At 52.8% G+C, this 27,021-nt stretch overlaps 1 protein-coding gene and 1 pseudogene across 2 annotated transcripts; both read left to right on the top strand.

The window, feature by feature from the left end:
• The first annotated feature begins 1,067 nt into the window (after window positions 1–1,067).
• On the top strand, window positions 1,068–26,148 carry OTUB2 (OTU deubiquitinase, ubiquitin aldehyde binding 2). The gene is made up of 6 exons (XM_082449222.1): window positions 1,068–3,295; window positions 15,968–16,063; window positions 17,361–17,479; window positions 20,842–20,926; window positions 21,559–21,753; window positions 23,093–26,148. The coding sequence occupies exons 1-6, from the start codon at window positions 3,293–3,295 to the stop codon at window positions 23,297–23,299; spliced, it is 705 nt and encodes a 234-aa protein (XP_082305348.1). The 5' UTR covers window positions 1,068–3,292; the 3' UTR covers window positions 23,300–26,148.
• Window positions 13,333–16,011, top strand: LOC309654785 (regulatory factor X-associated protein pseudogene; annotated as a pseudogene). Its single transcript has one exon. The product of its transcript is annotated as a regulatory factor X-associated protein pseudogene (transcript).
• Window positions 26,149–27,021: the final 873 nt, after the last annotated feature.

Raw genomic sequence — 27,021 nt, 5'->3', positions numbered from 1 at the left:
ACTTACTGGATACCAAGTACAGTGTCAAGTGCTTTTCATGATCATCTCATTGAGTCCTCCCGAATGCCCTTTGAGAAAGGTATGAATACCTTCACTTTACAGACGAGGGAACAGAGGTATGCCTTTCTCAAGGAGCGATGCCATGGCAATCACGACACAAAAATATACCTCAGGCCATTGCTCATACTTGTAATTACCAGGTCCTACTGCCCCCTCCAAATCACAGTTGCAAAGGATCAGCACCACAGAAGGACAGAGATGATGTAGTGGAAATTCAGAGGAATTCATGACCAGCCTGGCAATCTGGGATGGCTTCATGGAGGAGGAGCCAGAATTTGAAGGATGGGGGACTTTGACAAGTGAAGCCTGTGAAAAGGACATTCCAGGAGGAGCAGAGGCTTAGAGGTGGGAAAAATGGGGAAGGTTCTGGGCCCTTGGAGCCAGCCTCTTATGCTCGTGTACTGGGGAAGTGGGGAAGTGAGGGAGAGAGGGGATGAGAAAGGTGGGCACATTGTAGAGAATAAAATGGGGTCAACCTGTGAGAGCTCTCTGGGTCTGACCAGCCTGAGAAAGGCCAGACCATGAGTCACAGGGGCCACAGAGCCCAGCCCCAAAGTCTGGGGGTGTCCAGCACCCAGGTGCCCAGGTCCTTTCCTGGAGGACAAGACACCCCTCTCCAAACCTGTGAAGCCATAACAGCCATCCCCCAACCCCCACCCCACCACCCCACAACCCAGACACCTGGACGCCAGGCAGAAGCGGAGCAGGAAGAGGAGAGCAGATTCATTCCAGAAAGAACACGTTTACACCCAGCCAGGGGGTGGCCCCTAAAAAGACTGTTCACATTTGCAGCTCCATCTCAGCTTGAAAACTGGCTGAACTCCTTGGAAGCTTTTTTTCTCTTCTAACCAGACTTTAGGGAGCTCAGGAAGACGTCTGATTAGTTACAGACTAAAGAGATTACATTTTCCCTGCTCATCTGAGCCCCAGTTGAGGAAAGTTTCCATATACTGAGATTCTGGGTAAGATTGTGTTTTTGTTTAAAAGCTTCAATAGTAAAAATATATATATATATATATATTTTTTTTTTTTTAATTTATTTATTTATTTATTTATGACTGTGTTGGGTCTTCGTTTCTGTGCGAGGGCTTTGTCTAGTTGTGGCAAGCGGGGGCCACTCTTCATCGCGGTGCGCGTGCCTCTCACTATCGCGGCCTCTCCTGTTGCGGAGCACAGGCTCCAGACGCGCAGGCTCAGCAGTTGTGGCTCACGGGCCCAGTTGCTCCGCGGCATGTGGGATCCTCCCAGACCAGGGCTCGAACCCGTGTCCCCTGCATTGGCAGGCAGACTCTCAACCACTGCGCCACCAGGGAAGCCCGTAAAAATATATTTTTAAATCTTCTTTTAATGGCCTACATTGTCCAATCCCTTCATTGAGTGAGGAATCAGTGGCCTAGAGTGGGGCCTGGATGTCACCTGAGGCCACACAGCAGTGAGCGGCAGAGTCTAGAGCCAGCCTGGGGCTCAGGGTTGCCTGTGAACTCCAGCTCAGTGCTCCTTCCAAACGCCAGTGCTGGCTTGGGTCAGAGCTGCTGTGGCCTGGGGAGAGAAGGAGATGGGCCAAAGGCCCAGGGCTTAGTATGGCCCAGCATGAGGGCTCCTAGAAGCCCTCCTTCTGGAAGCCCCAGATGCCTCAGATGTGGGCTTGACCTGGGTTAAGCCTGAGACCAGGCCCCAGGCAATGCCCTCGCAGGCCCTTCTTCAGCAAAGACACCTCGCCCACACCCCCAGGGGCCACACCTGGCTCAGTCATTCCTCCAGCGAGTGAAGCCTACCTAACACAGTCTGGACCAAGCCCTGGATGAGGAGTCAGAAGTCTGGGATCCACCCCAGTTGAACCTCTTCCTAGCTGAGCAGCACTGCGCTGTGCCTGTCACCTCTCTGGCTTCCGTGGCTGTAAAAAAACAGAGCAGAAACTCTCCAAGTGCAAAAAGAGGTACCGGGAGTACACAGCCCCCTGCAAACACGGGCACTGTTCTTCAGCAGAGCAAATTCAAACCCAGCTCTGGAGTCAGGCCGCCTGGGATTGAATCCCACTGTGTGCTGGGTCAATGTGGGCAAGTAGCTTAATTTCCCTGTGTCTCAGTTTCCTTGTCTGTAAAACAAGGATAATAGGACCTACCGCCATAAACTAGTTGTGAGAAAATTAAGATAATATAGTTTGAGAGTTTTGGATGAGTACTCAGTAAAAATTAGCTTTTATTATAATGGCTCTTTGAGCCTTGATTGACCCCAAACTCCCCAACTAGTAAATGATATGCACTTGGAAGATACAGATGTTTGTCCACTAGAGCCTAGCCTGGTGCCTGGGGCAGGGGAGTGAGAGTGTGGTGTGGAATTACTTAATACATGCTCCAGGAAGTATTAATACTTATAAAAGGGGCACATACAATTCACTGGAGCCCCCTTTCCCCACCCAGAGCACCGTCTTCCAGCGGTCAAGGGCTGGTGAATGAATCTCTGAATGATACATATTCCTCTGTTTGATGTTCAGCAATAATGAGCTTGTATGCAGGGTGAGTCACCAAGCGTGGTTCACGGTCTGTGCCTTGTACATAGCCGTACAATTCCACAGGCACAGACTCAAAGATCCTGGAAAATCATTCATTCGACAAACATTAATTGGGTGCGTGGCAACCTACTGATTCAGGAGTTGGAAGGGTGTAAAATATTATTTTGAAGCTACACACGCAGGCAGGTAACAATGTTATTGGACACGTGTTCCTTAAGCACCTGTCCTCTGGTCTTGAGCAAACTATACTTATATGACCTGGTTTATGAATTAATGAGGGCCAGCTAATCTTTCAGAATTCAATTTGCAGTTTTGGTCAAAAGCCCTTCAGCCTTTACAACCTGTCTTCCTGGGTTGGGCTAACTCCTTTGCCAGTTAAAAGGTTTCTGTGTCTTTAAAAGGAGGCGGTACCCTGTCAAGTGTGCCCCAAAGGATAGGCTGGAGGTGCGTGAAGTCCCACCCACTTTCTGTGACGTCCTGTGACCCGGCTTCTGATTGCCCGCCTCAGACGTCAATCGAGGGGCGTGTGTCTCGCTGGGACACAGTGGTGGTCTAACCTCTGGTTTGCGGAGCGGTCGGGTGTATTCTCCGCTCGCCCCCACGCCTTCGAGGCCCCCGCCGCCCGACCCAACGGCGGAGCCAGCCAGTGGTTCCCGGGGCGCCCTCCCGCACCGATCCCTCCTCGCTGGGGCGGGACCTGGCCCGACGGCTCCGGTCACTATGGTCAGTGGTCGTAGCGGGGAAGCGGGGAAGGAGGAGTGGGAAAGGGGGCGCGGTAGGCGGGGTCGCCGCCTGGACGCATGTGCACTCGCGGGAGGGGGGCTCGGGCGCGAGGCTCGGCCCCCACCGTCAGACCTGCAGCGTTCGGACACCCCGGAAATACTGGGGGCCCAGTCCTTCCTTGGAAGGCCCCCGTGGACGGCCAGCGACGGAGACCCAGCCCGGCTCCCAGGCCCCCTGCCCCGGCGCGTTCGTCCCGGCTGTCCCCGGTTGCCGCTCGACGGTGGGCACCCGGAGGCTCTAGGGCTAAGGGTCGCTTCCTTTTTGTTAAGTAGACCTCCAGTCGGCAGCTCACGGCCCCACCCATCCGAGGGCTCAGCCCTGAGAGACCTCCCACTCCCAAGCCCCACGAGTGGACCTGGGGAGTGCAAGGGTGGCCGGACATCCTCTCCGTTCTACGCGTCAACAGAAGGTCTTTGGAGTTAGGACCCACGTGGAGAGGCTGTCTCAAGTTGTGGGACACGTGAATTAGGAGTCCCTGCAAAGCAAAGACTAGAGGAACCCCTGATTCAGAAAGCAGAAAGGGCCCCAGAGACCCTCTGAGCCAGGCCAACCGGGTCTTGGTCAGCTGGGGCCACTGAGGCCCAGACCGGGAGGGGGCCGGGACTGATCGTGGTGGACTTGGACCTGAACCCAAGCCTCTGGACTCCCAGTCCAGTGCTCTTTGTGTTACTACATCAGTCCATCTTGGGGGCAAGGGGAGGCGGGGGACAGGCGCTCTGCAGAGGACTGGGTGTGATGAGTGCCTAAAACTCTTCAACTCTGAGCCCCCCTGCTCCAGGGAGCTTGTAGAGTATAAGGACTGGTGGCCTGGCTTGTGGTCACACAGCCCTGAGTTCAAATCTCACCTCCATCCCTTGGAAAGCCAAGAGGCTTTGGTTGTTGCTTCCCATCCCCGGCACTATTTTTCACATCTGTATACTGGGCTGCTGTGAGGACCACGTGAGGTGATGCAAGTGGAGCCCTTGGCTCAGGTAATTGGGCACGGCTTTCCCCGTGAAAACAGGGTCCTGGAAATGCGCGTGCACGGGTGCCTGGCTTTTCGTGCTCGGCCTCCTCCCTCCCATGTCTGGGCAGAGAAATGGGTCACCGCTGCAGGGTGCCGCTGGCTTGGGGCACAGGTCAGAAACTGGTCACGGTCTGACACATTCTGACTGTGGTGTGGGCAGCCAGGTCATCTGCGCTGGCCTGTCCTAGACAAACCAGCCTGCTGCTGGGTGTGGCTGAGGGCTTCTGAGGCATCTGGAAGCACCAACTTCCTGCTTCTACCCAGTACCTAAGGGTTTACCTGGCTCTGCTGCTCCTGGAAGGGGACCCAGGTGTTTCTGCATCGCCTGCCAGGGAGTGGCCAGAGCTGGGGTAATAATGGGTTTAGCCACCCTGGAGCCGAGGCTGGCAGGGCTTCCAGCCACCTCTGGGTAGCTGAGAGCATGGCAGGGGTGGTGAGGGCTGGGACCTGAACTTCTGGCTTTCGTGCTGCACAGTGAGGCCTCTGACTCCATCCTCACGTCTGCCCTGGACTCACAAGACCGGAAGGTTTGTATAGAGGGCAGATGGAGTCAGAGCGCCAGCCCTCAGCCTGTGACGGGTGGCGTGGCTGCCTTGGAGAGGGATGAAGTGGTTAACTCACCAAGTAGGACGTCTGCCTGGGAATCCTGGGAGGGTGGGGGGCGGGGGAGAAGCAGTGCAGGGTGTGTTGTCTCCTGTTCACCCAGCATTTATTGAGCAACTACTGTTTGCCAGGTACCGTGCTGGGCCCTTTGGTTGTTTTCTGAGTCTGTGTGGTGTGGATGGTGGTGTGTGTGTGGTGGGCAGAGGAGAATGTCTTTGGAAAATACAGTGTTTTCTTTCTGTATTCATTTCAAAGTCACTGGGCTAAGCTTGAGGAAGGGTCCCAGGTAGAAGACACAGAACCCCTTGGGGACGCAGGGGCCAGGGCGAGCACAAAGCCTGGGGCTGCCTCTGGCAGAGGTTGTAGGTAGTGAGGGGTCTCATGCTCACTCAAAGGGCATTTCACATTCAGTGAAGAATGAAGGTCGGATGTGAATAGCAAAACCACAGGGCCCTTCTGTGCTTTGTTCTTTGGTTTGTCAGACAAGCCCCAGTAGGTACCCTAGTCCAACCCCATGCTGGGCACTGATGAGAAAGACAAGGGGCTTGCACACTCTTAGGAGCTCACTGCCTGTTGGACAAGGCAGAGCTGGACACAAGCAATTCCTGAGCTATCGGTTATGACCTAAGAGGCCTGACCATGGGCTTGGGGAGCACAGCAGGGTACCATGCACTCTGAGGGAGTAGGGAGTGTTGAGGAAGGCTTCACAAAGGAGTCTTTTGAATGCGGTATTGAAGGATGTATAGGAGTTTTCAGGAAGGATTTGAGGAAGAGTGTATTCCAGTCAGGGTGGGACAGTGTGCTTACAGGCTTGGAAACATGGTTAAGAGTGGGATATGCTGGGAAAGGTGAGCGGTCTGTATGGATGCAGGGAGCTTGGGGGAGGGAGGAGAGATGAGTTTAGAAAAGCAGATGGGGTCAGAATGTGCCATGAAGGGCTTCGCATGCTGCACTGTGGGGTTTGGATTTTATTCTGCGGGTGTGGCTGGAGAGGGGGGAGGACCATAACATATTTTTGACAAATAAGAGATGGTTGATTTGGATGCCATCTGGCAATGGAGTGGACAGAGGGTTGGAAGTGGCCAGGCTGGAGTCAGATACCAGCGCATACATCTGTTCACTCATCTGATCGTTATGCATTTTGGGGGCATTATTGTGTGGCAGACACTGGGGAATCTGGTCATGACAGGCAGGCAAAGTCCCTGCCCTCATGGAGTTGACATTCTCGTGGAGGGTGACAGACAGCATGCAAGTAAACGAGTGAACCTACATGTCAGAGAAAGCTCTAAAGACATAAAACAAGTCAAGGCAGTAGGGGTGGGGAAGGGGCAACTTTCACAGGGTGGTCAGGGAAGGAGGTTGCGCCATCTGAGTCATGTAAAGAGGCACAAAGTCATTCCATGCAGAGGAACAGCATGTGCAAAGGCCCTGAGGTAGGAATGGGTGTGTCTTGGGGGAACACAAGGAGAGTCACTGTGACTGGAGCTCACGAGAGTGAGGGGAGCAAGGCCGGATGGCGTAGGACCTGGGTGGTTGTCATCCAAAGGTTGAGTCTTCTCCCATGTGAAGGAAGCCACTGGAGGGAACTGGGAAAGGGCATGTCCTCATCTGCTTCACATGGTAGGAGCATGTGCTGGCTGCTGTGGAGGATGGTGGGGATGGGGGGTGGGAGTGGGAGCCAGGAGGTCAGTTGGGCAGACACGTGGTGCAGCCTCCCTTGGGGCAGATGGTGGCGGCTCTGGCCCGACACAGGAGCCGAGCTGACGGGGGAAGGGAGGAGTAGAAGAGGCCTCCCGGGTCTTTGGCATGAGCTCTGTCTGGATGGAGGGGCTTTTGAGGATCTGGTGACACCTGGAGGGGATGCAGGGGTGGAGAGAGAAAGCAGTTAGGGGCACAGTAATTCTGGGCTCTTGGTCAGACATCCCGCTGGCTGGCGGTGTTTGAGGCCGGAGCTCTAGGCAGAAGTCAGGGCGGGAGATCTGAGGGTCCATTAGGAGGATGCTATGAATCCAGGCGTCAAATGAGAGAGGGCCAGCATCTGAATTCGGGGTCTCTGCAAGGCCAGCCAATAACTGTGACCCAAGGCGGGTAAGGGTCCAGATGCAGGGGCTTCTCTATTTCCTGAACTGAACTGCAGAGATGGGGGAATGTGGGTGGTAGGCTGAGTAATAGCGCCCCGAAGACACCCACATCCTAATCCCCAGAACCTGTGACTAGGGTACCTCACGTGGCAACAGGGGCTTTGCAGTTGTGGTGAATTAAGGGTCCTGAAATGGGGAGAGTACCCTGGGGTACCCAGGTGGGCCCAATGATGTAATCACAAGGGTCCTTATAAGGAAGAGGCAGGAGGCTCAGAGTGAGGAGACGTGACAGGGGGAAGGAGGGATCATGAAGAAATGCAGGCGGCTTCTAGAAATTGAAAAAGGTAAGGGAGTGGGTTCTCCCCGTGAGCCTCCAGAAATGTCAGATAATAAACCTTGTTTTCAATCACTGAGTTTGTACTAATTGCTGTTTGTACAGCAGCAATAGGAAGCCAGTTCAGGACGCTAGGTCTCCCCTGAATCTTGGGCCTCCAAATGTTTCTGATCACTCATCAATAAGAATGTTTGATTATCCCGTATGTTGGTATATTATACATCATACCCTGAAGTAGACATTTAAAAAGCCATTTCCTTCCGGCCCCTGCAAACAGCCCCCTGTGGAGACCCCAGCCCCAAGCAGGCAAGGCCAGGCTTGGAGCCACGGGGAGCCTCTAGAAGTGACAGGGACCTTCTGAGGGGAGGTGTTTGGCTGAGTTCTGGGCCCTGGCCCTCTGGTGGTGAGCCTGCAGGCTCTGGCCTCTGCCATGGAGGAGCTGGTAGCTTGAGGTCAGGCCACGCGGTGCGTTGTGGCTTCTCGGGGGCTGGGCCTGGTTCACGAGGCTGACTCATGGCCCGGGGTCAGCACACCAGCAGAGCAGCCTCAGAGGGAGGTCCGGCAGGCTAACGGCTGGCCTTGCCCGCCGGGACCCAGGGTGGGCCCAGGAGAGGCCCACCAGCACCTCAGAGCCTTGGCTGGGGGTGCACACAGAGGCACCGAAGGGTACGTTGTGGGGGGTTTGTAGGCAGAGGCATGAGCCCTAGGCCGGGTTGCTGAGGAGCCATCAGGAAGTGATGATAGGGCGCACGAGGGCCAGGTGGGTTCTCTTTGTGGCGAGTTGGGGCAGAAAGGCACCCAGGTCTGTTGAATACCTTTGATGTGCTGGGTGACCAGCATCGAAGTTTCTCTCTGGATTGCCTCACTGTGTGACCTCAGGCGAAGAGCTTGACCTTTCTGGGCTTCAGTTTCCATTTGTAAAACAGAGCTACTGTGAGGCCTAAGTGAGATTATCCCCAGCGCCTGGCATACGGTGACCTCCCAGCAAAGGTAACTTAAGTCATTCAACAAGTGGTTACTTAGGGCCTTCCGGGGGCCAGCTGCTGTTCCAGGCACTTGGAGTACTGTGATAAAAGTGACAAAGGACCCTGTCCTTGTGGAGCTTCATTCTCCTATTGTTTCACCTCTCATGAAAGCTCAGAGAAGCTGGATTCAAACTCTGAAGTGAACTGTATCTGTTCCAAGAGGGGCCCACAGAGAACTCACAGGAGGAGCAGGGGTTTGGTTTGGGTCACAGGTCATGTCATGGGTCAGACCTTTACGGCCTGCAGGACTAAGCTGCCAGGGCCCAGTCCTTTCAGCGTGGCCCTCCCCACCCTGCAGCTCCCTGCCACCCCACCGTCTGCTGGGGGTCCCTGGAGACGGTTACACAGTGCTGGGCACATGGGGTTCCCGTGGGCAGGGGGCGCAGCAGCTTGTGGGATGGGAGCTCCTGCATCGCCCTGGCAATGGGACCTCACTCTGGCTCTGCTTGGTCACTGCCTTACCAGAAGCTTTCAGGGCTTCAGATGCCACACCAGTGGGGCAGGATCCATGGATTGGGGTATAGGTGGAGGGCTGGGGTGAACTTGGCTTTTCGCTGGTCTCAGGCTGGTTGAGGAATTCTTGGGGCTCTGTGGACAGGCTTTGGAGAGAAAACAGAGAAAAGTGGGGGAATCTGGTTTTCCTTGCGTTTGGAGGTGCGGGGGGTGTATGGATGAGAGATGGGGATCAAGCGCAGGGTCAGCTGGACTATTGTAGGCGGTTACATGCTGGCTCTGCGGTCTCCGAGGTTGTAGGAGGAAAGAGGACCCCACGAGGACTCAGATCTGGTCTGAACACCAAGCCCCCCGTTCCAGTGCCTCAAGCTCGTTCCCAGGGTTACTGGGAAGGAGCCAGTGATCGGAGAAACATCCTTCTCTCACTTTGAAATATCTTCCTCGGCTCAACAGCTCAAAGCTGTTTCCAAGCAGAGGTGCTATCTGCCTGACTTAGTTAATTAGCATCTATTTGCAAACCAGCGGTTGAAGGCTAAAATCCTTTAGGATTAGGTAACCTGATCAGGTCTGACGGGACATTGTCAGGCGAGGCCTGTCATTTTCCCATAACATCCTGGAAATTTGGGGCTATGATTTAAAAAACAAACCACCAATTAGAGTCAGCCAAGGTCAAACCCAGAGTACTGTACCTGATTTCTGGGCCAGTATACTGAGGCTGTTCTTCCAGGGGTGTGACCAGGGCCGTGCCGATGGGGACGGGGGTGGGGACCACCGGGCTGACTTGAGTCACTCTGGGCTGCCAGGCAGGGACTTAAAGGCACCAAAGCAGAAACCCACTCACCCCTCCCAGTGGCCCCAGTAAACACACCTGGGACCACGAGGGGGCACTGGAGCTAACTCAAAGCTCCATCACAGGGCAGGGCAACCAACCTGGGAGCCATTTGTCAGGAGGGGTGGATCTTAAATAGTATTGAGTGAAGAAAAAAAAAGCCACGATATCTATAGAATAATTTGTATGCATATTTAAAACACATGCATACATAAAACAACTCTGTATTTTAAAAAAGACATACATTCCACTTACATGAGGTCCCTAGGATAGGCACATTCATAGAGACAGAAAGCAGAGTGGTGGTTGCCAGGGGCCGGGGCCGTGTGGAGATGAGGGGTAGGGAATGGGGAGTTAGGGTTTAATGGGTAGAGTTTCAGTTGGGGATGATGAAAAAGTTCTGGAAAGGACGGTAGTGGTTGCACAACGATGTGAATGTACTTAATGCCATGGAACTGCACGCTTAAAAATGGTTATGATGGTATATTTTGTGTTATGTATGTTTTAGCACAATTTTAAAAAGGCAGATACGTATTGAAAGACATACCATAGGGAATACCTATAGAGGGTGGGGGGATGGCAGGATGGGAACAGCGATCAGGGATGAAGGGGGAAAAGGTGACAGAATGCCTTGCAGAGGCCGGTGCTCACAGTGGGTCTCTTGAACCCTGAGTGTGATGAGCTTGGCTCTCAGCGACCCAGAGCCCCCCGCCCCCCGCCCCCAAACTGCTGTTTAATATTTTTCTTGTAAGTTGACTTTTAAATAGCCTAAGTAAAGTTGTCTCAAATGCCCAGTCGATACGACTATGGCAAGTGGAAAAGCTAGGGAGGCTTCCCTGGGTGAGGCCCGTTTCCCCTTCCTGACCCACCTTTAACATTCTCGTTTTGACTGGTGATGGCGGGCTTTCTAACATCTTAAATACTTATCTCTGCATATGTAAGAGTAACTCCTTATACTCCTTTCCGCTGTCCCAGCGATACCTTCTCAGAAACTGCCCATCAAATAGAATTGATTGTATGCATCCTCCCACACCATTTGTCGTTTTCTTCGGGGGGCACTCCAGGCGCGAGCAGCGTTCTGTACACCTGCACTGCTTTTTAATCATCCGTCGTTTAAAAAGACCCAAGCCATCATTTTAAGTCTGCTGTGGGTAAAAACAAGACTTTTTGTTGGTGAGGTAGGTAAATAATGGGACTTTGGAATGAAAGGAGACGGCGGGTGGGTGAGTGAGAGAGATGGGCGTTGTCGAGTGGGGACACGTGCTGTTTCTGAATAGTACCTGTTTGTCATCCTGCCTTCCCCTCGGGTCAGCAGAGGTGGATTTTTAAATTCTGAAACTCATGGGATCCCGTGGATATTTGCTTTATGAGCACACCGTATGAGTGCAAAATTAACTGTACACCAGCCATTGGTATTTATTATGCCAATAATGTAAGTCTTCCATGATTTAGAATAGGTCAAAACATGTTCACTTTTTATAACTATGCCACTGAAGTTAATAAGTTTTGGACTTCCCTGCCGGTCCAGTGGTTAAGACTCTGCTTTCTACTGCAGGGGGCGCGGGTTCGATCCCTGGTCGGGGAAGATCCCGCATGCTGTGAGGCATGGCCAAAAAATTAAAAAAAAAAAAAAAAGAAAGAAAAAGTTAACAAGTTTTGTTTTAAGTTTAAAAAATTGCAAATGAAAATGCAACATTTTACGCTCCAAGTCAGGGGCCTTCTCACCCTTCAAAAGAGGCTAGCAAAGTGGAAAGGAGTTAAAGGTACACTGGAAGCCTGCTTTCTCCTTGGTGCAATTAGAAGGTTTGAAGAAAGTTGAAAAGAGATTAATTTTCGCTCCCAGTGTGGCCAATGTCTGCTAACCCCCGTGTCCAGACATCACCTATAAATGATCTCTCACTCCACCTGTGATGAGCAGCCCTCAGACTGGGGGACCCTGCTGTAGGCACTGAGGTCCGGAGCTGAGCAGTCTGCCTGTAATGCGCGGAGGGGGAGCTGCAGGGGCCCAGCCTGAAGGTGAGAAGGCCCCAGACTGCCCTGCACACAGTGTTCCTTTGAGGCCCAGCAGCCTTGGTCCCTCTAGAGCTCCTGGACTCTGAGCTCTGTCTGCTTAGCAGTTTGGCTTGGTAGAATGTCCATGGGCTTCAGAGTCAGACAGATCTGCAACAAATCTCTTCCTGGCACGAGGGACCGAACCTTGTCAGTAGAGTGGGTTTAGTAATTGTCAGTAGGGATTAAATGAAATAACGGGAATATGTAAGCCTCTGTCCCATAGCTTGGCCACACAGCTGGTGTACAGTAATAGCATCTGTTATTATTTCATACATCTTGGGCTTAGGGTAGCAGCAGATCATCAAACCGTCCTCCATGTGTTGGCTTTCAACCTCATGGTCACAGGATGGCTGCTGGAATGTAGACATTGCACCTGTATTAAGTCAGGAAGAAGGAGGAGAAGGAGGACATGCTGTCTCTGTTCTTCGCATCCAGAACCAAAAGCCTTCCCCAAAGCCCCCAGCAGATTTTCTGTGAGTCCAGTTGGCCAGCCCCGGTCACTTGGCTGCCCACAGCTGCAAGGGAGGCTAGGAAAATCATTGAGGAGGAGGGTTGTCATGACTTAGCCCAGGCATTGTCCATCACGTTGCCCAGAGTAAAACAGGAATCCTGTCTGTAGGGAAGAAATGGGTAATGGCTGATGGGAAAGCAGCCCATGCCTCTGCCCCAGAATGGTTATTTGATTCCTCCTGGTGGTTCCCCCCTGCTCTGCCAGCCTGCCACTGTGGTGTCAGAGCAGAAGTGAGGAAGGAGCCTGAGACTGACTTAATTTTGCAACAAAGTTTGGGTACAGAATAGAAGCTTCCAGAAACAAAACCTAGAATCCCTTCGCCCACCCACAAGCATTTGCACACTCTCTTCCCTCTTTTAGAAATACTTTTCCTCCTGTTTTTAGGGACAACATTCATCTTCTCACTGTTTGGCTTTCCTCTGGGAAGATGCCCGGGCTCCCCACATCTCGGGAGGGCTTGTTTGGGGCCACCAGAAAGGGAGAAAAAGGAACAAAGCATGAGTTCAAGGGAGGGCCCAAGCCTGACTCAGATGGGGTGGGGCAAGCAGGGAGGCTTCACCGGGGACATGGCTTTTATTCATTCATTTAGCAAACATCTCATCCCCTGCTCTGGTTTAGGCCCTGTGAGGGGCCCTGGGGAATCAAGTGAATGGCAGGCCTCAGATGGTTTGACAGCTGCCTGCTGGCAAGGGAGGCCCGCATGACTTTGGAGACTTTGAGGGGTGGGAGCTTCCCGGCCCCCCAGAAATGCCCCTTCCCAGTCACAGAGCCCGGATGCCGAGTACAGGAATCAGAGCCAGAGAAGCTCATTGTCAGACAGAAGTTTAGAGTCTGTCCAGGGTGGAGACCAGGTAAGCCTAGAAGTCACTTACGCCTCATTGTACGATTCTGTGGGCCAGCTCTCTGCTTCCGGTGGTGAGCTCTGGAGAATCTCATCATCAAAATCCAACACATTTCTCCAGATGGGAGGGGGTTTGTAACACCGAAGGCTCCTTTTCAAGCACTGCGGTACTGGGTTGAGGCCGCTGTCTAGTCAGTGAGGAGGCTGAGAGGCCGCCCGGTGACAGCTGTCCCCCGTGCAGGGGACACGGGTTCGAGCCCTGGTCTGGGAAGATCCCACATGCCGCGGAGCGACTAGGCCCGTGAGCCACAATTACTGAGCCTGAGCTCTAGAGCCTGCGAGCCACAACTACTGAGCCCATGTGCCACAACTACTGAAGCCCGCGTGCTTAGAGCCCGTGCTCCACAACAAGAGAAGCCACTGCAATGAGAAGCCCGTGCACCACAACGGAGAGTAGCCCCTGCTCGCTGCAACTAGAGAAAGCCCGTGCCCGACCAGCAACAAAGACCCAACACAGCCAAAAATAAATAAATTAAATAAATAAATTTAAAAAAAAAAAAAAAAAGATTGCCAGGGACTTTTCCTGTAGCGGGTTCCCGACCGTTGGTTTGCTAAGTGCAGTTGGGCCCAGCAGGTGCTGAAGGGTTGGGGTCGTGGACCCCCGCCAGGTCCCAGCAGCACGGAGGTGCAGGCTGTCGCCGAGGGCCGCGCTCTGCCCTGGGGCCCCCGCCCCTGCCCCGGCCCGGCCCGCTGCGGCCTCGCAGTTCACCCTGCTGGCGATGCGCCCCTGTGGAGGGCAGGACGAGGCTGTGGCCCTGGGGGGCAGCGCCCGGGCTGCCCGTTAGGTACCTGTGCGAAGTGTCAGGGGATGGCAAGGGGGAGGCGGGGGAAGACGAGGCAGACCTGCTGGACACTTTGGACCCCCCCGGGGGGAGGCGAGAGCACGGCTAGTTTGGAGGATCTGGAGGACGAGGGGACCCACTCTGGGGGAGACGGGGCAGTGGCGGGGGCAGCGTGAGCAAGACCTGCACCTACGAGGGCTGCAGCCAGACCCCGAGTCGGGTGACCAGACAGCGCAAGCCGTGGACGTGCAAGAAACACCGCAACAAGATGTACAAGGATAAGCACAAGAAGAAGAAAAGCGACCAGGCCCTGAACTGCGGCGGTGGGGCCGCCCAGGCTGGCAGCATGGGAAACGTCAAACTTGAGGAAAGCGCAGATAATATACTCTCCACTGTTCAACAGAGAACAGGATCTTTTGGGGATCGACCTGCAAGACCTACTCTTTTAGAACAAGTGTTAAATCAGAAAAGACTGTCATTACTAAGAAGTCCAGAAATGGTGCAGTTTTTACAGAAACGGCAACAACTACTAAATCAGCAAGTTTTGGAGCAAAGACAACAGCAGTTTACAGGAACATCAGTGTGAGGGAACTTATCAAGAAGTTCTACACGTTTTTTATCTTATTGTAGTGGATGGACATATTTTTATACTAAAGATAAATGGGGTAAGATTTGCCAGTGGAAGGTAAACAGTCATTTTCCTGTGAATGTGTGTGCATTTGGGGACAAATACGTATTGCGCATTGTGCATCTATGACCCTGTTTCTGTTTTGCTATATTTGTTCATTTGTTTTTTAGATTCCACATATAAGAGATATCATGTAATATTTATCTTTCTCTGTTTTCACTTCACTTAGTATGATAATCTCTAGGTCCATCCATGTTGCTGCAAACGGCAGTATTTCATTCTTTTTCTATGGCTGAATAATTTTCCACTGCATATATATACCACATCTTCTTTTGCATGTGTATACCACATCTTCTTTATCCATTCATCTGTTGATGGGCACTTGGGTTGCTTCCATATCTTGGCTATTGTAAATAATGCTGCAATGAACATAGGGGTGCATATATCTTTTCTAATTAGTGCTTTTGTTTTCTTTGGATAAATACCCAGAAGTGGAATTGCTGGGTCATATGGCAGTTCTATTTTTAATTTTTCTGAGGAATCTCCATACTGTTTTCCATAATGGCTACACCAATTTACATTCCCACCAATGGTGCACAAGTGTTCACTTTCCCTCACCAATACTTGTTATTTGTTGTCTTTTTGATAATAGCCATTCTGACAGATGTGAGGTGATACCTCATTGTGGTTTTGATTAGCATTTCCCTGATGATTAGTGATGCTGAAAATCTTTTCATGGGTCTGTTGGTCATCTGTATGTCTTCTTTGGAAAAATGTCTGTTCAGATCCTCTGCCCGTTTTTTAATTGGGTTGTTTGTGTTTCTGACGTTGAGTTGTATATCTTCTTTATATATTTTAGATATTAACCCCTTATTCAGATATATTATTTGCAAATATCTTCTCCCATTCAGTAGATGGCCTTTTCCTTTTGTTGAAAGTTTCCCTTGCTATGCAAAAGCTTTTTAGTTTGATGTAGTCTCATTTGTTTGTTTCTGCTTTTGTTTTCCTTGCCTGAGGAGACATATCCAAAACAATGTTACTAAGACCAATGTCAAACAGCCTACTGCCTATGTTTTCTTCTAGAGAAGTTTAATGGTTTCAGGCCTTACATTTAAATCTTTAAACCATTTTGAATTTATTTTTGTGCACTGAGGTATTATGTTCTATAAAATGAATCAGTTTGGAAGTTACAAGTTGATACCCCTACATGGTGGGCCTGACCCTGACTCCCTGCCCGCCAGGGACCATGGCGTCTGGGATACTAGTCACACACCGGCAGGTGCTTCTGTCGGGGGGAGGTAACATTCACTGTGTCCTGCAGCCAGCAATTCAGAGGCTTTCTGTTGGTGAAAGCCCAACAGTTGCTTTTGAAATTGTCACAGCTTCACTCCTTTTTCTGTCTTTCAGAGTGAAGCATCTTTCAACCTAATATCAGAAAAATGTGACATTCTATCAATTCTTCGGGATCATCCTGAAAACAGGATTTACCAGAGGAAAATCCAGGTAAGGCAGAGGGTCAGAAGAAGGGGAGCCTAGATGAAATGGGCTGGAGTTGGGAGCAGAGAAAGAGGTGCCACTTTGAAGGTAAAAAGCCTTCGCATTTGGACCAGGTTCCTGGGCAAATTAAAGGGCTTCCAGAATATTGTGATGTTGGCTATTTGCCTTAATGAGAAATCCTTTCGCTGCAAAAAAAAAAAAAATACACTTTTGTTTTTAAAAAGCTAGGCACTCTCCTGAGTGTTTCCTTTCTCCCTGAGACCTCATTACAACATTGCAAGGTCAGAACTTTTATTACCCATGTTTTACAGCTGAGGGAAACGAGGCACAAATTAAATGGCAAGCGCACGGCCCTACTTCTAGTGCCTGGAGGAGCTGGCATTTAGACCAGGCAGCCTGACCTCATAAAAGTCGTCTTTGTAACCGCCCTGCAAGGGCATCTCTCAGGAGGGAAAGCCCACTCCAGCCAGGCTATGAAAAAGGGGGGGTAGGGTTGCTGGAAGGATGCAGGGACAGTCACAGAACAAGGAGGAGCCTGGGCGCTCCCCTGGTGCCCCCTCTCCACCTCTCGGCTTCCCGCCGGGGCAGGAGCAAAGGCTGGGCAGCACACTGACTCTCGTGTCCCCTGGAACCCCCTCGGGAGCTGAGACGGAGTTTTCAAGGAGCGCATCCTTCCCTACGGCCTGCCTCTGGTAGGCCCATGGGGACTCCGGGCCATTTCAGAGGGAAGCTGACAGCCAGGAGCAGAGCTGGAGGGGGTGGCATGGGGAGGCCACACCTCCCAAGAAACCCTTTGAAGGACTGGCCAGACTGCTTGGTGAAGGCTGGGGAGGCCCTTCCTACCGACTCTGCAGCCTCCTGGCCCACCACACAGGCACACCCACCCTCACTGCCCCACCATGCACACCACTACTCTTCCTCTCGCTGCTCCTCCTCTCAGTGCCATTCCTCCAGGAAGCCTTCCTGGACTGCTGAAGTCTGATGTAGATGCCACTGCTCCGTGGCACCCCAGTGCTTCCCCTGTCCTCCTGTCACGATCATCTGACTGTCCATCTTACCCCAGACTGTAGGCTCCCAAGGGCAGGACTGTGGGACCCCCAGCCCCATTCATGCTCAGTGTCTGACACAGGACACACTCTGAGTAGTTTTATTTTTGTGGGATGAGAGTTGGGACACCGTGAAGGGCAGCCAGTCTGAGAGGAGGGAGCAGGTGTTACGTGGGGGAGGCAGGGGCCCCGGTCCTGACGGGACACGACAGGGGTGCTGTTGGTGCAGACACCCACATTTCCTCTGTCCCCCGCAGGAACTCAGCAAAAGGTTCACTGCGATCCGCAAGACCAAGGGGGACGGGAACTGCTTCTACCGGGCCTTGGGCTACTCCTACCTGGAATCTCTGCTGGGGAAGAGCAGAGAGATACTCAAGTGAGTGGGGCACAGGGGATGCTGGGTGGGCTGCCACGGGGCCGGCTGGGGAGGGACAGTGACCTAGCGGGCACTCTCAGCCCTCTGGTCTCAGTGTGCTTAGGCAAGTCGCGTTGGGTGCGTTCTCGAAAACTCACTGCAAGGAGAACACAAAGAAGCGTTGCCCCGTTGTTCTGGACGATCTCAGCTGACCTTGGATTTGAGTGTGTGAGTAACCCAGGGGTCCACCTGGTCAGCCTGGATCTAGAGTTGACGCTGTCCAAGGTCCCTCTGCCCCGCAGCTGCTGCCTGTAACGATCCTCCCTTAGACCCTCGGGTTTTGGCTTAGCTCGAGGCTTCTCATACTTCATCATTTGTGCAAACCCCCTGGGATCTTCTTCAGATGCAGATTCCAGTTCAGTAGGTCTAGGGTGGGGGATTCCGCATTTCTCACAAGCTCCCCGGAGAAGCCGCCCCTGCCTGCCGCTGGGCCTCGGACCACACTGAGGAGCAAGGAGCTGGGAGCTGCTTCTTAACCTTGGAGGTCTCACAGCCCTTACAGGATTTGATGAAGACCCCGGGCTTCCTTGTCAGACACCCTCCCCCCACATACCCTGGGGAAGAGTGCAGAGTGGCCATGGATCACAGAGCCCCTGTGGTTGAACCGTGGACCCTGGCGCCAGAACTCCTTCGCTGAGGCAGGTTTCTACCCTGCCTTCCTTCCGGGGCCCCCTTGCTCCTGCAGCCGTCGCCCAACTGGGTGCCACACGCAGACCGTGTTGTGGGCCCTGGGGATGCAGCAGCAAACAAGAGAGACAAAACACCCTGCCTGTGGAGCTGGCATCCTAACCGGAAAAGAGGGACAGTGGATCCGAAGAGTACTTGATGTGTCAGACGGTGATAAGCGTTGTGGGAAGAAAAATCAGGCAGGAAAGGAGGCCAAGTTGTCCAGGGGTAGAGGCTGCAGTTTTAAGTAGGGGTTGGAGAGGTAGGAGGGGCAGGTGGGGTAGGGCCTCACGGGCCTTTTTAAGGACCTTGAATGTCGGCCTGAATGAGATGGAGCCACAGAGGGTTCAAGAGAGCAAGGGGCCTGATCTGCGGGCTGCTGCGTGCAGGATAAAACACAGCGCGCGCAGCCAGGGAGCAGCAGGGGACGTGATCCGGGAGAGCCCAGAGGAGGGGTGGTGACGGTGGCCTGAGCAGGTGGAGGTCGATCGCAGAGCCCTGCAGGGGTGGCGCCAACAGGATTCACTCGTGGCTGGAGTGGGGTGTGTGAGCAGAGAGAGGAGTCGAGGATGGGTGCCTGGGGTTTGGCCTGAGAGTTAAAAAAGCAGGAGCTCCATGTTGCTAAGTCCGAAATCCCCGTGAGCCATCCAAGCGGGGTCCAGTGGGAAGTACCAGGCGGGTGTTACCCCATTTTACAGATTAGTAAACCGAGCTTTGGAAAGGTTAAGTGACTTGCCCAAGGTCCCACTAAAGCTGGTGCGTGGCCGAGAGGGCCTGTGCTCCCAGTCCTGACGCCGTCCTTCTTCTCCTCCCTCACCTCGTCGGGGCGGGAGTCCTGCCCTGGGTGTTTGTCCCTCACTTGACTGGGTCTGTGTGTCGCCGTCTCTGTGTCCCCAGGGCTGGCACGGCGGGGCCAGCAGTCGTTGGTGAGGAATGAGTGTGGGGACGCGGCGGGGGCTCAGGAGCGCGTGGCCAGGGAGGGGAAGGGTGTGAAGGCAGGAAAGCTGGGAACATAGCTGTGCACATTCACAGCCTCACAGAACGGTGGCCAGAGGGGCCCTCCCAGCACCCCTCGTGGAGGCCTGTTACCATCACCCATGCCGTGCGAAAGGGGAGCCTATGGCCCAAAGCCGGAGAGCGACTTAGCAGCAGGGCTGTGGCTCCCGGCACAGCACTCCTTCCCACACCTGCCCTGGCCAAACCGGGCTCAGATACGCCGGCCCAGCCTTTGGCGGTTTGCCTTTCGGCAGAAGCGCCTCACCTTCCAGGTTAGGTGATTCCACTTCACACACACCACCCTCTCCGCACCTCCCCTGTCCCACAAGGCGCCTAAGCCTCCCAGGCCTTTCTCATTGTGCCTTTAGTCCCTCGTGAAAACCCCTCCCGTGTCCTCCCTAGAGTCTGGTCTCCCCTCCCAGGGGACAGGCTGCGGTTACGCCCGTGCCAGCTGGACCCCCAGAGCCTCTCCTCTTGGTCCTTCTTGGGGGGGGATGCATCCTTCCTTCTGTGGACCAGTCACTTGGACTGTATCTCGTCTCTGCTGCTGAACTCTGTGTCCTGGGGCGGCTCCCCGCCATCCCCAAGGGGACCAGGACAGGTCCCAGATGGGGCCGTGCCAGTGGGGGGCCTGCAGTGGGAGCACTAACAAAGCAGGGGTCCCTGGACCCGGTCTTGAGGGATGGTCACTGCTGGCAGAAGTTTAGTGGCTGTTTGGCCGGGAGGCCTGATTTGTGGTGTGAGTTGATTTCTGTAGTATAAATACTCTTGTCATGATTTTTTTTTTTTCAAGCTACCATCATGGGGTCACTGAACAGGGAGTTGGGAAGAGATACGTAACACACGCTATAGTCCAAATCGTGTTTCCACCATCCACGCACAATAGACAAAGATTACGTCAAGAGCATAGATTATAATTTGTGTTTTAAAGTTATTTAAGTTTACATAACTTGATTCTTAAATAATGGCTGTTTAACACCTGGATGGCAAAATGCGTAAATTTAACAACTAGCTCTTGTGAGCAGGTACAAACCAGCGCTAGCACACCTCTGAGAAGAGCATCCCTGGCCAAGGGGACAGTGGATGCTAAGGGGTGAAAACGCAAATGGGTAGTGACTGTGGGATGTGAGGGAAGCTGTGAGATTTGACTAGAGATGAGGCTGCTGAGCTCGGCAGGGGCCCTTCCAGGACACCTGTGCTGGGGAGCTGTGTCCTGAGGGAGAAGGCTGTGGCAGGTCACTCTAAGGTCCCTGTGGAGAGGGGACCAGGAGTGAGGGAAGGCTGGGTGTGGCCCAGGCCAGAGATGGTGTTGACATACCAGGAACCATGGGGACAGGAAGGAGGGACAGAGTCAACAGACCTTCGAAAGGTAGTATCAATCTATCTGGGAGTGGGTGGTGATTACCTCAATTTCCTCATCTGTGAAATGGGTATACTACCCACCTCCTGTGACTGTACAGGGGAGGACAGAACAAATCAGTGTGTGGTCCACGTGGAAGTGCTTTGAAAAGTAGAAAAGTCCTGCTAGAAAAAAAGTCTTAGTAGAAAAGTGACACGCACCCTCTCAGGTGTGTATGGGGTGGTGGGTGAGTGGGATGACAGCTGACGTCACAGCAGCGCCCCCTGCCATTTCCTTGTAAGTACCAGTCTTTCCCCTCCAGGTTCAAAGAGCGTGTACTGCAGACCCCAAACGACCTTCTGGCTGCTGGCTTCGAGGAGCACAAGTTCCAAAACTTCTTTAATGCTGTGAGTTAACCTGGGCACGACAGCTGAGGGGCCAGGTCCTCCCTCGCTGGCAGAGCAGACAGGAGCGGGCACTGGCCGGAGTCCCCTCACCGCCCAGGGCTCTGTGGTTGCGCCCCTCTTGCTCCTCCCAGCTGGGGAAGGGCTGAGGGTTGCTTCCTGCTTGTGGGGACGTCGAGGGAACAGGGAGCCCAGGGCCCTGCCCTCTCTCTGGGAGGAGGTACCTCCTTTGGGGCACTAGCTCTCAGGCTGGAAACTTCCCCCAGCCTCCGTCAGCCCATCCCCTCTCCACCCCATTCCCCGGACCCCACTAGTGAAGGCGGTGGGGTTGGAGGACTGTCAGTGCTGAATCTGTAAATAAGAATTGCAACCACGGCAGTGAGGAGGGAGGCTAACCGCTGCTCCTTAGACGCGACTCACTACAAAATATCTAAGGGACTAAGGGATATTAGCTAAGGGACTCACTACAAAATATCTCTAACCCTGTTACTGAGCTTTGGCGGGATCTCTGACTGATTGATTTTGGCGCCTCAACTTGAGGATTTGGAGATGCAAATGCCCGTGGAGGGAGGCCCATGGAGGGAGGGGCGGGGCGGGGCTTGCCCGTCCCCTGGCTGAGGGCCCAAGGGCTGCAGTTTTACAGCGTGGTAGAGCTCGTGGAGAAGGACAGCTCCGTGTCCAGCCTGCTGAAGGTGTTCAACGACCAGAGCTCCTCGGACCGCATCGTGCAGTTCCTGCGCCTGCTCACATCAGCCTTCATCAGGAACCGCGCAGACTTCTTCCGACATTTCATCGACGAGGAGATGGACATCAGAGACTTCTGCACTCATGTAGGTCCTCGGGGCCCAGGCTGTGGGGACTCGGCCTCCGGCGCTGGGCTCCGCTCCCATCCCTCTCTCCGTAGGAGACTTTAGCACCAGCATTCCCTAACCAGGGGACCTGGCTGTCATGTCTACATTGCAATTCAAAGAGCACTAGGTTAGCAAGCCGGAACGCATCCTCCTTCTGCCCAAACTGTGTGGCTTTGGGCAAGTCACTTTCCCTCTCTGGGCCTCAGATTTCTCATCTGAGAAATAAGGGCTTTGGACTAGACTGTTCACAAAATTACAGAGTAGCAACCCCAGAGTCACATTTGCCCAAGACCTGTTCTGTTTATGATGTATGGTATTTACCTGAAAGAGCTGCCAACATTTAAACATTGGGCAATTTTTGTATGAATGTCTGGATTTCTCTGGAAAAATCAGAAGATCCAGCTCCCCAGGCCTTATTCCTTTTTGTTTTTGTTTTTTTTTATAAATTTATTTTTTATTTATATTATTTATTTTTGGCTGCATTGGGTCTTCGTTGCTGCGCGTGGGCTTTCTCTAGTTGCAGTGAGCGGGGGCTACTCTTCCTCATGGTGTGTGGGCTTCTCATTGTGGTGGCTTCTCTTGCTGTGGAGCACAGGCTCTAGGCACGGGTTTCAGTAGTTGTGGCACGTGGGCTCAGCAGTTGTGGCTCACGGGCGCTAGAGCTCAGTCTCAGTAGTTGTGGCGCATGGGTTTAGTTGCTCCGCGGCATGTGGGATCTTCCCGGACCAGGGATCGAACCCGTGTCCTTTGCATTGGCAGGCGGATTCTTAAGCACTGCGCTACCAGGGAAGTCCTCCCCAGGCCTTATTCTTGCCCGGCAGTAATCAGCAGGAGCTAAATGGCAGCTGCCCTAGTTATTGGGACTCAGTAGGCAGCTTGTCTCTCCATTGACTCACTCACTCGCTCACCTAGCCCTCTGTAAGCACATAAGCTTGAAATCCCTTTATGATAAAGTCCCTTTCTGCTGAGATTCTTTGACTCTGTGCATTAGGAAGCCCAAGCTGAAAAACTCCTGCCCCCCTTTCCAGATTCTTCAAAGTAGTGTCCTCTTCTCACAACTAGGGGGTCCAGAATCAAAAAGATCTAGATTCAAGCCTTGCAATTGTGGCAATTTCTATCTGTTACCTCCTCGGTGAGCCTGCGTTTCCTCCTCTGGAAAATGCAGATGTCAACATCTGCCTCACAGGTTGTTGTGGAGATTATTTCCCAGCGCAGAGGTTTTGACCTAGGACCACGAAAGCCAGGGTTGGACCTCTCACTTGTCCTCTGCCAGGCTTCCATCCTCAACTGGGTTGTTTTTTCATTGTGGCCTTTGCAGGAAGTGGAGCCCATGGCCATGGAGTGTGACCACATCCAGATCACGGCCCTGTCCCAGGCACTGAACATTGCCCTGCAGGTGGAATATGTGGACGAAATGGACACGGCCCTGAACCACCACGTGTTCCCCGAGGCTGCCATCCCTTCCGTTTACCTGCTCTATAAAACATCCCACTACAACATCCTTTATGCAGCCGATAAACGTTGATTAATCTTAGGGCGTGCAGTGGAGCCTGTCACCTAACGGGACTGCATTCTGAATGGAACATTACGGCTTTTCAATTTTTTTAAGTGATTTCGACTATAGTTAGAAAATGTGCAGCCTTTTGGGCAAAGTCACTGGGAATAAGGCCTACTCACTACGGACTGGTGGTAACTTGGCGATATTTTTAATATTTATCTTCATGGAGGATCAAATGTTTTCCAACTCTGGGCTAGGAAGCCGTATGCCCCGGCTCTACCCCAGTTCTGAGACCTTGCATAGATCACCTCCTCTCTCTGGGCCCAATTCTTCATCTGGAGGTTCCTGCCAGTGTTGACATTCCAGTGTTGTATAAAAATGGGGTCCTCCGGTTTATTTCCACCAGGGGCAGTGCCTCTCTTTAGGGGAAGAAAAGCTCAAGATCAGCTGTCTTCAGTGACTTAGCAGTTCTATAAAAAATCAAGTCCAGTCAGCTGTTGGACTGGACTTTGGTGCACGGTGAATTGAGGCCAATTTGAATGCGAGGGCTTCAGTGCACTTCCAAGCATTCATGACAGTGTTTTCTTACCCCTAACTTGAGGAAAAAGATACTTTTATGCCAAAGCCTAGGAAGAGGCCTGTAGCCATCAGCATGAAGCCCAAGCTGTTGGGCCCCTCTATCTCCCTCAGGGCCAGGACTGCCTGCCTTCTGGTGGGCAGCCCTGCAGGGTTCTGCCGCCAGCCCCACCTGGACAGACACTGAGAAAGGTTAGGGTCTGGGACCAAGAAGGTGTCTCATCGTCCCCAACACATCCTGGAAGTAGAATATGGGTACTCAGCTAGGTGGAGACATCGATCAGCACATGCAGCCGTAGACTCCAGCTGAGCAGAACAGACAAGTTTTTTTGAGGCTGTCTTTGGCTTCCTTTCCCCTTTCCCCCGCTTCTATTTGGCTCATGGGCTGGCTAGAGGTTGGGTGAGAAAGAACAGAGATAAGCCGAGGAGACTGGCAGTGGGGGAGATCACCACTGGGGAAACTGCCTGGTAGCCAAGAGCCCTGGCTCTTGCCAGTCTCCTTGTTCATCCTCCTGGACATGCCCCTTGATAACCTCCTCACCTTGCTGCCTCAGGATCTCGAGGAGCCCTGGCTGGGCTGGGGCACTGCCAGCAAGCTCTCTTCCTCTCTGGGAAGAAATGGAGAATGCAGGGGTGTGGAATTGCCTTCCTTAATCGAAGGCCTCACAGGTTCCATTCTGCAGGGATTTATTAGAATCTATTGGTGCTGCAGTGCCAGACTGTGGTGTCTGCCGACAGCCAAACTGTGCACCAGGAGGACTGGGTAACAAACTGCTCCCAATCCTTGTATACAAATGTCAGATGTGTATCAGTCTTCCGCCTTTGTGAAAACTGATGTCAGGGTGCTTTTAATCCCAGGCAGGGACCCAGGTTCCCATACTGCCCTTGGCTGGAATTTGGACCCCAAGGGCTCAAGCTAAGTGACTGTCACTTTTTCACAGGAATGTAAAGCTGACCGTGATCTCTGGATTGGGTCAGTGGCTCCACCTTGCTCTGGGTAGGAGTGCTGTGACAAGTACGCTGTAAGAGTCGGGTAACATGTTACATGATTAGTGAGTATCACGATCCCTGTTTCCGAACTGAAGGACACGGAGCTGAATCTTGGCTGCTCTGAGCAGTGGTGAGATGGGTCCTGGGCCTCCAGCTGGGCTCTCAAGCACAGTATAATCAGCACTGGCTGCCACTTAACTGCATCTGTAGCTCGTGTAGCATTCACAAAAGCAAAGCTTTCTCTTCGGCAGACAGGCTGGAGAACTTCCCTCTGAGGTGTGTCTGCGCTGTGTTTCCAGGCCTGAGAGGCTGCCGGTGTTCATGTGGGACCCTCTTCCCAGGAGACAGCCTATCAGTTTAGAATCAGAATGCCCAAGAGAGGCAGGCTGTTTTCATGACCTTGCTCTCTGCTCTCCCGTTTTTTCATAAAACCGTTGGCCAAATCCAAACCACTGCTCTCTTCCCTTCACATCTGCCCTCAGATCTTGCCTCTGAAGGGAGAGCACTGTGGAGGAAAGGAGTGGCAGAATTCAGAGACGCTTTAAGTAACAAATGTAAAACCCCGTCATCCGCGGACACTACCCTGCTTGTGTACGGCGGCCAGCCACGCCAGCAATCTCACTTCCGGGTAATTCTTCACCCACCCCACAAAGCCTTCTCTTTGCAGACCAAAAGCTGGAAGGAAGGTTGCTTTCAGAGTTTGCCTTTACAACTGCACATGCGTTACCTTCCTTCCAAAGGGAACTTTACAAACCAGTGTGAATATTTAGCAACAGAAAAACTGTCCTTGCTTTTGGTTCCTACTTTAAGCACAAAGTGGCTCTGGAGCCAGACTGCCTGGGTTCAGATCTTCAACTTTGCCACTAACTAGTTATATGACCTTGGCCAAGTCCCTTCACCTCCTAGTTCCAACTGCCACATTAGTGAAATGGAGACAATACCAACACATCACAGAATTATCGGTTCAAGTGGAACAAGATTACACGTGAAAACAATCGCAAGACCTGACGCATAGTGAGTGCCCTACAAATGGGATGCTTCCCCCCACGGACCCTTCCGGATGGGCTGCAGCAGAACACTGCAAGATGGGAAAACACGCCACCTTGGCAGTGGCACTGTGGTTTCCCAAAGAGGGAAGAAGTCTAAGGACCAAACGCATTCTCGTGCTGAGCGGAAATAGGGGCAGGGGCTGTGGCTCAGTAAATGGTTCCCCAGGGGCCCCTGGTCCCGTGGGATGTAGGCCAGGCCCACAGCTTCCTCGGGCAATTGGTAAAAACATTTTCCTAGCATTAAAATGGTTTCCATAACAACTGTTTGTCCTGGCTTCTTAATAGTTGGTATCTGGCATGCACCAAAAATCAACACTACTATCCCACGGGGCTTGTACGTGTGAGCGGATTAGCAGGGGTAGGAGTGTCCTTGTTTAGTGAAAGGTCCAGACACTCAGGAAGTTCTGTCCTTGGGCTGGGCTGGAGGTGCCAAAGGAACCACAGGCCTCGCCAAAGCTTCACCTCATCAGGTCAGAGAGCAGAACTGTCAGGGAGGCTGGCCCTATCTTTTAAAACCTAGCTCTTTAACATGTTACCCCACAAAAAAGAATTTGCTGTTAGAGGGCAGGGACAGGATGTCACAGGACATTAGTGGATCTGTTTGGCCTGTGACAAGTGTCGTCAGGCCTCTCATGGCTCAGGTGCTGCTAAGGGACCTTGACCCTGCTTATAACTTCCACTGTATCATCTGGAAAACGGAGAGTCCCCCTGCCATCCTCTGATAGCTATCACTCAGGAGCTTCACAGACTAGGGCTGTTTTCTTCTGCCTTCTCCTCTCCCGGTCACTGGTGACACTGGGGAGACAGTCTCTGGCAACACTGCTGACTTTTAAAACCAAAGTAGTTTTCTGAACTTGCCTTGGGCCTACAAGGAAATACCCAAGGTTCTTATCCCAGCTCTGCCACTTGACTGCTGTGTGACCCTGAGCAAGTCTTAACCACTCATAGTGCGCTTTCTCAACTGCAAAAAAGGGTACTAAGACTTATGTCCCAGGGCCTTGACGGAAAACTGACAATCGAAGTAGATAAAAGTACCTAACCGACACTCAGTGATACCTGAATCTGAGTTTAGGCCAACTACCCTGTTGCAGTTGCCCACAGGGACTGACGGAACACAGCTGCCAACCATGAGGC

Source organism: Balaenoptera physalus (genome assembly GCF_965194825.1).
Source record: "Balaenoptera physalus genome assembly, chromosome: 2".
NCBI lineage: Eukaryota > Metazoa > Chordata > Mammalia > Artiodactyla > Balaenopteridae > Balaenoptera > Balaenoptera physalus.
Note: the sequence above shows the minus strand (reverse complement) of the source record. Positions and strands in the feature narration are given on the sequence as shown.